This window comes from Protopterus annectens, chromosome 9.part0 (genome assembly GCF_019279795.1).
Source record: "Protopterus annectens isolate FY-2018-M chromosome 9.part0, PAN1.0, whole genome shotgun sequence".
Classification (NCBI taxonomy): Eukaryota; Metazoa; Chordata; order Ceratodontiformes; family Protopteridae; genus Protopterus; species Protopterus annectens.
This window is the reverse complement of record NC_056743.1, coordinates 290311397-290325031: the sequence shown is the minus strand read 5'-3', so window position 1 is coordinate 290325031 and position 13635 is coordinate 290311397. Positions and strand designations below refer to the sequence as shown.

General features: G+C 40.6%; 1 protein-coding gene across 2 annotated transcripts in view; it reads right to left on the bottom strand.

Moving 5' to 3' along the window:
• Positions 1–13635, bottom strand: part of OTOG (otogelin) — a 2079396-nt gene that overhangs the window by 771891 nt on the left and 1293870 nt on the right. For both annotated transcript variants that reach the window (XM_044082876.1, XM_044082877.1), the window contains exon 31: positions 8003–8029. In XM_044082876.1, the coding sequence (XP_043938811.1) occupies positions 8003–8029 (27 nt within the window). The remainder of the gene's footprint in view (positions 1–8002; positions 8030–13635) is intronic.

Sequence of the window (13635 nt, the reverse complement as noted above, 5' to 3'; positions counted from 1 at the left end):
TTTTTTCGCCTTATGTAAGAAAGCTTTTTCATGTTAACTACCAAACAAAAGCAGACAAAATTGCCAGGAAAAAAGCTTTATCAGTTCTGGTTATAATAGTGGTAAGTTGTGTGTAGTGGTAATAAACATTAAATGCACCCTAAACTGCAAATATAAGAAAAAGACCACAACAATGCTGATTTGGAAATACTTTTTAGTAATCAGAGATGTATGACAATACTAAAAACTCATTGAAAGTGCACGTTTTTACAGTATCAGCTTTTGTATAGAGACACAGCCCCAATTAAATTATGCTGATGTGTGTCGCGGGCCTACCACACTATTTTTTTTGATTTACAAACATCATAAGTAATGGGCCACAATGGAAACATCTAGAGAATCAAACTGACACTTAGGATGGTAATTGCATTACTTGACAACCTACTATAATATTCCTCAACTTGGACTGCAATGCATAGTGGGTGTACATGTGTTATCTGGGATTCTAAAAGCTACCAACATGAGAAGCAGTTGGCTGAACGAATGGTAGGAGTACCATAAAGGCACATTCTTTCTTTCCTTATTTATTTATTTTAATTTTTTTTTCATTTATATTTGCTAACCAGGAGTAGAGCACTGATCCATATGATCCTTTTTCAGACCATAGTGTGGTTAAGTGACTTACTCACTAGATAAATGGAGTGTGAGGGAATCAAACCCTGGACCATAGGAAACAGATCTTTAATTATATTGTATCTGAACATAATGCCAGGGAAAAGGAAAAGAATGAAAAAGAAATTATTAGGCAGCATGGCTTCTAAGGAGAAAAACAGAATAGGACATATCCTTGTCTGGTAACTGGTGGCAAATGAGGAAGAGAAGGTGTGTCATTATAGACACTATTATGCAATGCCTTAGGGTAGCATTTCCAGGGTAAGAAAAATTATGCCCATCTCACCAGGCTGAGTAAGGAGAAAGTCATGGTCAATTGCTTATCAGGGGCTAGGAATACCACTTTACGCGTGCACTCATGTCATTGGATGACAAATACCAGTATGACTCAGATCTATATTAAATTAGCGAACGGCACGAATGTCGAACAGATATATTATCAAAAGTACCATTCATCGAATTCTGGTTTGTGGGATTGGGGTGCAGTGAGGATTGGGAATTTTGCCCTTTCCTCACTGTAGTGTGATCTCGGAGTTGGTATATATATAATTAGCAGGGGGGGGCACAGCCCCTCACAAAACCAAGTAATGTGAACGGCACTTTTGATATTTCGGCCGTTCAACATTCGTGCCGTTCAATAATTTAATATAGACCCTATGACTCAGTCGCCACATGGATATAAATTACCTGAGACATACCTCCCTAGACTATATGAAGAGAGACATCATGGTGCTCTCAGAATATGTATCAAAGCCTCCCAGATTGGTATGAGCCTAGCATTGTGCAGTATTTTACCTTCTCGAAGGATGATACCACAATATGAACAAAAAATGACTGACTTTAATAAATGGCTTAGTTTATGGTGCCATTCTAAGGGAGTGAAATATTTGTCAGCATTGTCCCACTGTATTCAGCATTCATCAGACCTCTCACTGAGTACAATGTCTCCTTTGGTATGTACCTAACCAGGTGTATTCAAAAACTGGAATGTCCACAGAGGTTCCTCAATAAAAGAATACAAGTCATAAGTAACATGTCCTGTGCAGACCACCTCAAGGCCCTATCCTTGTATTCTGTCTCCTACAGGCTGTTGAGGGGAAATCAATGCCTGGCATACAGTGATCTGTCAGACTAAACTCTGATGGACCTTCTACATATCCACAAACCAACAGCACCAGAATTACCCTGTCTAAAGACTTAAACCTTGCCTGTGATATAAATAGGACCTGCTGGAGAGACAGGTATCTAGCTCAGAGATTACTCCATCTCTGGAATAGGCTCCCCATCCATGTGAAGCAGTGTGTGTCCCTAATGCATCTCCCCGCCAGGTGGGCCCCCCATGCATAGTCTGATGCATCTGTAGTTAAGGTTTGGCTGGCAGGGGGTAGAGTGAAAGACCATCCCATGTTCTGGTGACATGTCGCTGCCCACCAAAGAAACTCCTGTTGTAGGCAGGGAATGAGAGGAATCATTGTTTCCAGACTGTGACAATGTTGACTCCATAAACTTTTTGGGTACCACTGTAGTTTCCTCATATACAGTCTTGCATATGAAATCAGCAGAATGCAGGTAGCCATGAATCCCAAAGCCTGCAGAATTTGTCTTGCAGATAACTGGGTTTTTGTTGCCATCTGTTTGAAGTAAATAGCCAGTTGCCTTTGTTTGTCTGGCATAAGGAAGCCATCTGGGCAGTTGTATTTAAGCTTGCACCCAGGAATGTTATCTTTTGAGAGGGTACCAGTTGTGATATATTTTTATTTATTGTGTACCCTAGGCATGTTAGAAGCCTTTTCACAAACACCAGATGCTGAAGAATAATGTCCTTGTTTTCTGCTTGAATGAGACAGTCATCCAAGTAAGGATAGATTTGTATACTTCTTTGTCTGCAAAATGCAATTACTGGTGCCAGGCACTTTGTAAAGACCCTGGGCGCAGTAGATAAGCCAAAGGGCAGTGCAGAGAATTGGTAATGCATGAAGCCAGCCTTGAAGCGGAGGTATCTTCTGCATGATTCCCTTACTGGGATATGCAGATATGCCTCTTTTAAGTCTAAAGTCACTAGCCAAGCGTTCTTGCCCAGCATGGGCAGAAGCTGCTGCAAAGTTAGCATTTTGAATTTTGGTATGTCCAAGAATGTGTTCAGAATTGATAAATCCAGTATTGGGTGCCAGGCCTTGTCTTTTCTGGGTACCAAGAACAGTCTTGAGTAAAACTCTTGTCCTTTTTCCTGTTCTGGCACTGGCTGAATAACCCCCATATCCATGAGGGACATAACTTGTTTCTGTGCCTCTGCCCATTGATTTTGTGGCAGATCTGGCCAACCGTTTGGAATTGGCAGAGTGTGGAAATGAAATCTGTATCCCTGGGATACTATGTTTAATGCCCACTTGTCCTGGGTTATTAACTGCCAATTTTGAGCATGAAGTGCTAACTTTCCTCCTAAGGGGGCTGCCAAAAGATAAGTGCTTGGTGATGGCAGAGGGAAGTCATTTAGACTGTTTACTGTAGGGTTGAGCTTTATTTCCTCCAGCTTTAGAGGTAGAGGCACCCCATTGCTGGGATTTGCCCTGTAAAGCTCTGTCAAACACAAGAAAGGACCGATTTTTTTGTAGGCCAATGTCTACTGAATCTTGATGGTTGCACTTGTAAAAAGTCTTTTACAGTTTGCATAGACTTAGCTTTGTCTTCCATTTTCTTTAAAACCTCTTCTGCATTAATACCAAACAGAGTATCATGTTTTAAAGGTGCATCCAGCAATTTAGCTTTAACATGATCAGGCAAATTTTGCTCTTTTAGCCAGGCATGCCTTCTAATCACAGATCCAGTAACTGCGGCCCTGCAGGAGGCCTCTAAGGAATCAAAACCACATTGCAAAGTATGCTTTCCAGCTTGTTCTGCTCCATGCAATAATTCCTGTAATTCTTTATTTTCCACACATTCAGAAATCAACATCATTTTCTGTTTCAATAAATAATAACATGCTGTTATTATTTAAGTATATGAAACTGGCAGTTTAAGGCCCTAATTTCCAAGGCTGTAGATGTATAAACCTTCTTTCCCCATCTATCCAGTGCCCTGGAATCTCTATCAGAGGGGGTAGGATTTTTAGCTGTTTTGGCCTTTACACCTTTGGGACCCTGTGAGATAGTTTCAGGGTCAGCAGCAGGGTTTTTAAATAAAAATGTGTGTGAATCAGGAACCCTGTAATATCTGTCTGGCTTGCTAGGAGCCAGAGGTAAGGAATCTGAAGTCATGCTTGAGTCCGAAAACACATCATCAACAATGTCTAATACAGGAAGTATGACTAAAGGCCTATGCTGAGGGAGAAGAAGGAAATACCTAAGCCTCTTTTTGATTCTGAGAAATCTTGACTCTCCCAATGAAAATTCTCCCTCAAAGTATGCAAGGTTTCTCCAAAGGAATAATCTTCAGAAGGAGATGCAGATGGAATGGATTCCTCTGCATCAGAATCCTCATAGGGTGGTATAGAAAATTCCTGATCAGAAGAGGAATCAGAAGAAATAGAAACCTAATCTGAAGATTCATAATCAGTGTCTTGCCTAGGCCTCTTATCAGGAGGGGGTTGGGAACCCCTGATCAAGGTAATTAGGTCTTCAGCCATTTTGATCATCTGTTTTTTGGGTATAGAGGCCTGAGCATGTGGCTCATGTGTCGGTTTTTAGATTTAGAAGTTGCTTTTGTCTTTGATTTTGAAGCTGGCGTTGGTTTTATATAGAAATGCTGAGACCTGAAGACACCCTCAGAAGCCGGTGCCTGCCAGCGGCTCCGAACCCATCCGAGGGAGAGACATCCACGGGTACAACACTTTGAGAATCTTACGGCATGCCGGACTCCACATGGGTCTCGGTAGAGGCCTGCGACTCGAAAGTAGCGGATATCAGGGGATGTGAAAGCACCTCACTGAGTATCGGTGAATCAGTGACTGGCTTAGGGGAAGCTTCGTCATCGGTTTTGGACCACGACGGTCTGTCTCTGTCCTTTTCTTTGCGTTTTTTGTGAACTCCGGTAGTTGGATTGCTATCTGATAACATTTCAGGGTAGTTAAATCTGTTTCCAAAATATTTTGAAGCAAAGATATACCGACACTTATTAGTGCATTGGTTAAATCTAGCACAAAACCGACAGCAAGGCAAGTTATGATCTGGGCCTAAGGAATACAGTACAAATGGAAATCCTTATGAGGTATTTGCTTCCCACAAGTAATGCAATTAATAACTTTTACTGACATTGGTATGGAGCAAGAAAAAGTTTCCCCAACGGGGTACTTAGCTTTAAGTGAAGACTTCGGTTCTGAAACTCGAATTCAAAAATTTCAGGAGTCGGCCGACCAGCACTTGCGAACTGCTTCTGCTTCGGGCACTGCGCAGCAAGAAAGACTAAAGAAAATGGCATTGGCTGCCTGTTTTATACCCCTGATGACCTGACATCATGAAGAAGAGACAGCAACCGACGCAGGACCCAAGACGTTGATATTCAGGCAGACTGAAGGCAACCTGTCAGCAGATTACCCAAATGTAATGACTGCAACAGTGAAACATGAAGAACATCAGGAAATTCATACCTGGTTTGGCACCTATGTCTCTAATGGACATAGGCAGCCTGTAAATGGTTCATCTCCCAGCCCCTGCTTGTAAATGTTTCATCTCCCAAGCCCCTGCCTATACTTATCAAAGGTACCAGAACTTGTCAGGGATTAGGGATGTATGACTATGCTTAAAAAGACCCTGTGGTCATTAGCCTAGTAAACACCTATGAACCTATGTCTTTCACTATTACTGCACATGTTAAACACTCTTCTGAAAAACAGAGTCGGCACTGTAGAATGTGATACCATAGGAGTTCACACTGATGAAAAAAAATAACTTGACATCTTATAAGTTTGAGTATGTGCAATCAAACAAATTTTCTACATGAATGTTACTGAGTTAAGGATATCCATGCCTGGAACTATGTGGTTCCTATTGTATTTCCCACCAGAAAAAATAAAAAACAGTTTTAGAATGAAAGAGAAAAAAAAAAGATTCCAACCTATATAAAAAACAGTTTTGGAATGAAAGAGAAAAAAAAAAGATTCCAACCTATGTTTAATCTCCTGGTATGCACTTTTACATACTGCTGATAAAATACAGGGTGATTCTGGAATAATGAACATATATAAGAAGGGGGGAGATTTTGGTAACTATATAGTACTGTGCAACAGCTGTCTAGTACAGTTTTTGTTGGGGGATTTAAACATGGTAATCTTCTATCTTAGGCACCCAAGAAGTATTACTACCCATGGGAAAGGGGGTCATTGTACTTAAAATGCACATTCTGTATGATGGAAAGTTATGTTGAAAACATGCAAATTATTGTTATTCCCATGATGGTAAGTCATTTTAAAGAAATGCACATTACTATTAGAGAACTGGGAATTTGTCAGTGGATGAGACATTCTTCCGTAGATTATGATTTGAGGAAAGCCAAACTATGGAGGGTAGTAAGAATTGTACAAAGTGAGAGCCAAGATACTGGGGCATCTTCTACAGGCATAGTAATCAATAAGATAAAACAGGCAGGATAAGAAGAGAAAGAGCCTGTGAGACCAGGAAAAAAACTGTGTTTGGAAATATAAAGAAGCACTAAAAGAACTACAGTTTATGGAATGGATTAAATAAAAGATGAAAGTAGAAAATACATTTGCAGCATTATTTTTTTCCCCATTCTTTTTCTTTGTGCCTACTGACCCTAGTCCTCCCTCTATACTTTAGCTTATCTGTTCCTATTTTTGTAACAGGAGGCTGTCATCCAAGCAGCCATCATGGGTTATTACTTGGCCTAGTCCCCAACTGTTTAGTGTCCACATTATCCCCAGTACTGACTCTAAGGCTTATATGCCCTAGTGTCTTCTTCTTCTTCTTTCGGCTTTTCCCGGTTAGGGCGCGCCACAGCGGATCACCTGTCCGCTCATGATTGGCAGTGGAGTTTTTTACAGTGTCGAGTTGCCAGCCCGGCGCCTAACCTTCCACAGAAGGCACACACTCACACCTAGGGCCAATTTAGTGCGTCCAATCCACCTGCAGCATGTCTTTGGGATGTGGGAGGAAACAGGAGCACCCGGAGGAAACCCACGTGACCACAGGGAGGACATGCAGACTCCATACGGAAGGCACCCCAGCCAAGGATCGAACCGGAGAACCTCTTGCTGTGAGGTGACAATGCTAACCACTGCACCACCGTGGCCGCCCACTTATATGCCCTAGTGTAATGTGCTTAATTCTAGTTAAAGTCCAGACATGTAACTCTGTGTTTTTCTTTCATCTTAGCCCATACTGCTGCATGCTATGACACATCACTGTTTGTCAGTAGCAACAGCAGACTAATCTGTTTCCATCCAACCAGAATAAGCTAACCTGAGCTGGACTCTCACTCCATACCTTCACAGCTTACCTCTCAACCTCTTAGAGCAGGAAATCTGGACAAAGCCATATATAAAACAGGGACAAATAGGGACAATTCTTAAATATTGCTCTTACAGACTTATAAAGTTGATAGAATAACAGGTTTTGCATTAGCATGCACTTTCTGAAGGGTATGAAGTCTGAAACTCAAATGCCAATAACTATTTTCTAACTTAAGTCTTTAATGATTTGCCACTAATTTGCCAGAAAAACACAATTTTATGAAAACCAGACCAAAAATATGAGGTAAAAATCTGGACATTCTGCAAGAATCTGTACAGTTGAGATGTGGTGTAGTCGCTGAGACGGAGTCAGGGTTTAGATCTTATCACTTTCAGTCATGCAGTCTAAAATCTGCATATGGTGGATGTAAGAGGACAGAGCAAAACTTGCTAGAAAAGTGAATGTTGAATCTGCAGGGTATTTGTAAGTGAGAGAGGAAAGGAAAATTCATTAATATCACATCTCATCCAAAGGAAATCATGTTATAGACACAGCACACCCATCATACTGTACCACTATACTGGTTTTACTTGTATTGTACCACTATATTGGTTTTACTTATAATGTACCTCTATATTGAGATGAGAGAGCACCTGCTCTTTCCAGTGTATTTTCGAGTACCTCTATATTGGTTTTACTTATCTTGTACTGTTATATTGGTTTTACTTATATTCATACATGTAGCAAGGTATAATGTGCACATTTTACTGTAGCAGCCTGTTTTATTATAGTGAAGCATTTTTTTATAGAAAAGTAATAACTTATTACAATAATATAAAAATTCTGCAATATGTTCTGAGTGTTACACACCCATAATATACATATAAATCACCATAATTAATCGATAACAGAGATGGAATACACATCGAACATAAACCTGTGCTTACCTTTATTGAAATATTCACAGTCATAAGCTGAAAAAATAAAGAGTGAAAACAATACAAGATACATTAGTCTTGTTCATAACACATAACCATGTCATTACTACTGAGTGCATTTACAGAGATATAAAACAAAAAGCATAATTCTACTTAAGAAGCACAATGGCTAAATCAATTCATTTTATGACAAGGAAAACTGAAGATGGGCAAAGACAGCTGACTTTTTAAGTAATGGTTTATCTTCACAAAGGAACGCTGTCATAAAGAAATAATGTAAATACAATAGGCCAGAAATTATGTGATGCCTTATGTTAAATTTCTGTACCACTTTCTGCATTTGGACATGTGCTTTTTATCAATTCTCGGTGATATTATTTCATTATTTTCTATATATCAAAGCTTGCTGTAGTAAAATTAATGCTAAAGCGACAGTAGACCTATCTGTACATGATGTCTGAGGACTCAATTATAGGCTAAACATTAAGTAAGTCAATTTCATTGTTTTCTCTTTCACTTTATTTACATAAGTAAAAGGCAAATATGGTTGCATAGTAATTAAAAAAATTACCCTGTCTCATATGACTTTAAAATAATCGCTGCAAGTTTATTCTGATTACTGCAGGATTTCATGTGTATTCCATGATTTTTTAAGGAAACATTTCAGTTACAACATTTTGACAGAAAATGTTCTGTTAAAAATTTCTGATGTAGTATAAAAAATGTCATATTCCCCGGCTCTGTGGGTAGACACAGATAAGCAGTTTCAATAATGTCTCATGGGATGGAAAAGCCAGGTAGGGAATGATGGTGGTGAACAGCTTAAACTAGCACTCCCATCCAGAGTGAGAGTGAAATGATGGTCTCTGTCTGCCAAGCTGCTGCTATACAGGCGTGGGTTTCATGACAACAATGGCTGCAGTACCAAGGCAGCGATGGTAGCTCTTATTAGGTATGTGTTTGTGAACATTCACTGCCAGGATGCAGCACAGAATGCCACTGTTCTGATGTTACTGTTCATGTCAGACACCAGGAAGTAAGGATACGGGCCTAGCCATGATGGCTGCCTGTATGAGGAAGGAAGGCTAAAGGTCAACAGGAAACAGGTGAGATGTAAAAAATAAGAAAGAAACAAAAACACTATAAGAAAAGTATCATAGTTAACTGACCTGTGTTCATAAACCAGGGTAATAGTGGAACTTGTTTAGAAAACTGTTTTCCATTTGCTTATTTTGTATTGCAATCAACACTTATGCAGTGCCCAGCTAAAGCTTACAGTAATATTTCATGGCTTAACAACAATTTATTTCAGAAATTTCCTTTTCAGATTACATGTATAAAACAACAGGATGGGGCTTTATAGGTTCATAGGTAGGTACTAGGCTATCTGCCCGAAGGCATTTATAAGCCTAGCCAGAATATGTTGGCTTTCACCACCACCTTAGATTAGTTCCCTGTGCCTTTGTCCAGCAGACCCATTGAAGTGATCCCTGGGGTAAACTTTCTGTTTCCCATCCACTCGTCAAGGTTTCTCTTGAAGAATGTTAGCGAGGAGCTCTGCCTAATGTAGATTGGAATCTTGTTCCAAAGCATGGGAAGTCTCTGGGACAGGAATCTATCTCTCCAGCATGTCCTATTTATTGTTGTGGTGAGGTTTAGATCCCTAGAGCGTGTGGCTCGAGGGGATATAGTTTTCATTAGGTGGAGCATGTCCATCAATTCTGGGTTGGACATGGCCTTGTATGTCAGGCAGAGATCACCTCTGAGCAGGCAGTATACAACCGAGTACAGCTGGAGTTTCTTCAGTTGAGCTGCATAGGGCATCTGTTTGAGGCCAGTGATCCTCTTGGTGAGGTAGTTCTGTGCTCTTTCCAGCTGTTGCAGGTGTCTTGTAAGGTACCATCCCAAATGAGGCATTGTACTCTATGGTGGGTCTGATGAGTGATGAGTAGAGGGGCACAATGACCTCTTTTGTTCTGGATGTGAACCCTTTTGTGATTAGGTGGCCACATAGAAGGATTTTCTAACCACTTTGGCAATGTGATTATCACAGGAGAGATTATTATCTACTTGGGTCCCCAGATCCCTTATTATGTCTTCCGTATTTAGGGGACTACCACCTATGTGGTAGTTTGTGGGTACTTTGTTTTTCCAAAGGGGATGACTATGCACTTTTTGGCATTTAGCTTGAGGTCATGATTTTGACACCAGGTATCCATCTCAGTGCGACCCTTTTGGAAGATGTCTATGTCAGCTGGAGAGTCAATTATAGCCCCTAGTTTGCATTCGTCTGTGAACTTGGTCAGCCATAGTCCTCCTGTGCTTACCTGTATCTCTGAGAAGTATATGCCGAACAGGAGGGGTCCTAGGACTGAGCACTGGGGAATGCCACTTGTAACCGGTTTAGAGTCGGACCTAGCTCCCCCAACTCTCACCATGTGGGTTCTGTCCGACAGCCAACTGGTAACCCATCTTGTGACATAGGGGTTTATGTTCAGGCTGGTGAGCCTGTCTATAATACCAGAATGGGGAATGGTGTCAAAGGCCTTTGCAAGGTCTAGGTAGGCTGTGTGTACCACCTTTCCCTCGTCTATAGCCTTGGTAACTGTCTCAAAAAAGTCCACCAGATGTAGGAGGCATGATCTGCCCTAAACAAAGCCGAACTTGGTAGGGTCCAGTGTTTGGAGGTTCCCAATGTCTCTGTTAATCAGTTCCATGATGATGCACTCCATAGCCTTGCAGTCCAAGCTAGTCAGGCTTATAGGGTGATATTTCCCGGGGTCTGTTGTGGCTCCACCTTTCTGGAGTGGAATAACTGTTACTGTGAGACACTCTGTGGGTGTGTAGCCTGTGGAGAGGCTGAGTTTGAACAGTGTGTTTAGGTGAGGGGTAAGTTCATCTTTGAGCTCAAGTAGGACACAGCCTGGGACACCATCCGGTCCCACTGATGCTGTGTTTTTGGCTTTGGAGAGGGCTGTTTTAACCAGAGTGTCTGTGATTTCAGGGGCTCTACATTCTTCTGGTATGGTTATGGGCCCTTTTGGGGTTGAGAGGAGGGTGAAGTTTGCACTGAATTCTTTTTGTAAGGAACCTTTTTGAATGTGCCATTTGGTTCCTTGTCTGTTCAGGTAAATACTAAAGGAGGCATTATACTCTATGATGGCCCTGATGAGGGACGAATTCAGTAGTATGATGACCTCTCTGGACCTACATGCCATGCCCTTGCTTATAAGTTGAGCAACATAGAAGGACTTTCTTACTACTTTGTACACATGTTGGTGGAAGGCCAGCTATATGAGTTCCCATATCGCTGACTAGTGAATCAACTTTTAAGGGTGTTTTATTGGTTACACAGTTACCCTGGGTGGCGTACTCCCTAAATTGTACTATAATGCATTTCTTGGTACTGAATTTTAAGCCATGGCTTTGGCACCACATATTTGTCTGTACTAAACTCCCCTGAAGGCTTTTCTCATCTTGGGGGGATTCAATGACTGGTCCCAGTTTCCAACCATGAGTCAGATGTACGTAAGCTATGATCATAACTTCTGCATGGAACACTTGGAGCTTTAAAGAGGCTGTAATGTCTTGCTGCTTTTTCAGGTCTGATTCAATGGATGGATACAATAATTAATTAATATATTTATTTATTTATATTGCTTAAAAAGCCACAGTGGTACAGCGGTAGTGTTGTTGCCTCACAGCAAGAGGTTCTCCTGTTTGATTATCGGCTGGAGTGCCTTTTGTGTGGAGTCTGCATGTCCTCACCGTGGTCGAGTGGCCTCTGAAAGACATGCGTGAATGGGCGTGCCTTTGCTGAAGGTTGGACGTTGGGCTGGCAACTCGGCATCATAAAAATCTACTGCCAATCATTAGTGGACCGGAGTGCCACTGTGGCGTCCCCTAACCAGGAAAAGCCGAAAAGACAAACAAACATTTATTTATATTGCTTGCTTACTAAGCAGAACACAACTGTGTTACTTTCATCATATCACGTAACATAGTGTTACATTTTGACATTTAATTAATAATAATCTTGTGCATTTGTCGCTCTCTGTCTATCTGCATCTCTTACTTCTGCACTTTTACATTTTACATTGGGCTAAAATTACCCATCTCTGCCTTTCTAAGTTCTCCATTTTTGCATTTTACTTTATACTAAACTTACCCTTCTATATGTACATGAGCATTCTGTAATTAATTTCTATTCAGATTGCTACAGCAACAAGAGACAAACAGTAGATATTTATGTGTTTATTCCTTTACCGTTTGCTAATTGGGTTAGTCCCCCTAGGCAAGTAACCTCTTTTTAGGGAAAACCCAAGATGTTATTTAAACTACAAGGGGAACTTTGAACAGGGCATTGGGGAAGTTCCCCAACAAATTTTCCCAATATGTAAATATGTTGTAAATAAGAGTTCATTTTGTATATACATAAAGGACCTCAACTATTTTTGATAGGTGCCCTGGAATATTTTACTTCCACCTGAATTATCAACAATTCAAGCAAACAGAACCTCAGTTTAATATCTCATATGAAGGATGACACACTCAGGAGAGCATCACCCCCACCAATGCTGTACTCCAATGTCAAAAATCCAATAACCTCTTTTAGTATTCCATCAAAAAAGGCGCCTGCCGTAGGTGGCCCTTATACACTACAGCATCAGAATGATCACTAGTTACTAAATTTGGACCTTTTAGCTTTTCTGCTAGATGCCAGAATCCCCCACGCCCCAAAAAAGTACTGCTGCATTTTATTGCAAATCTACTTTTCTGAAACAGTGTGATACTCATTTTAAAATGAACATTGTCTACTTTGTTATTCATAAGTGCAAACTTAAGAGAGAAGCTGACACTACACTTACTGTTTATAAAGAATTGCTTTGCTGCTGCTAACAGGACATTTGAATGCATGGTACACATGCACTGGATATGAGCGTGTGGATACAGTGATGTTGATTTATGATCTCTTTGACTGGATTGTCTCAGGAATGCAGTAGATGATGCCAGTTACTGATACAATACGTGATTCATGCATGCAGTCCCTTAAAGTAGACAGGAAAACCTGTCATAGAAAGGCCCACAAATGAAAGGGAAGGTAGCATTTGGGGATTCGGGAATACAAGCTGGTGACATCTGGAAGCATATTTTTCTGTTCTGATCAGCATTCCTGAATATTCCCTTCCTTTTTGTACTACACTGTGTATCTATACACAGTGGCTACCCACATGTATAAGATGTCTGTATTAGTCAGTTGTTTCATTGATTTACTGCTTTGCACAGGCTGTGTGGTCTACGTATTGTCTATCTATCAGTGGCTACAAGTGTGTGAATTACTATTTGTGAATTGACTGCATCTGGAAGTGTGAGGAAAGTATGTCTGCCATCTGCTTAATTTGGCTCTCATATGGGATTTAAACCATGTTTAAGGTAAATAACGTGGCTAGCAGGTTTGGTAACGGTTATTTCTTAGACTAGATATGTTATATTTGTATCAGACATTATCATGTGCACCAAGTACAATCTCAATCTATTTGTGGATGACAGTATATTAGACAATAGGGCAGCAAGCCTTTAGGAGACTGCCAGAGAAACTTTGCATGCTGCATCTAATTTTTAATGCAAGGAAGCATAAAGCA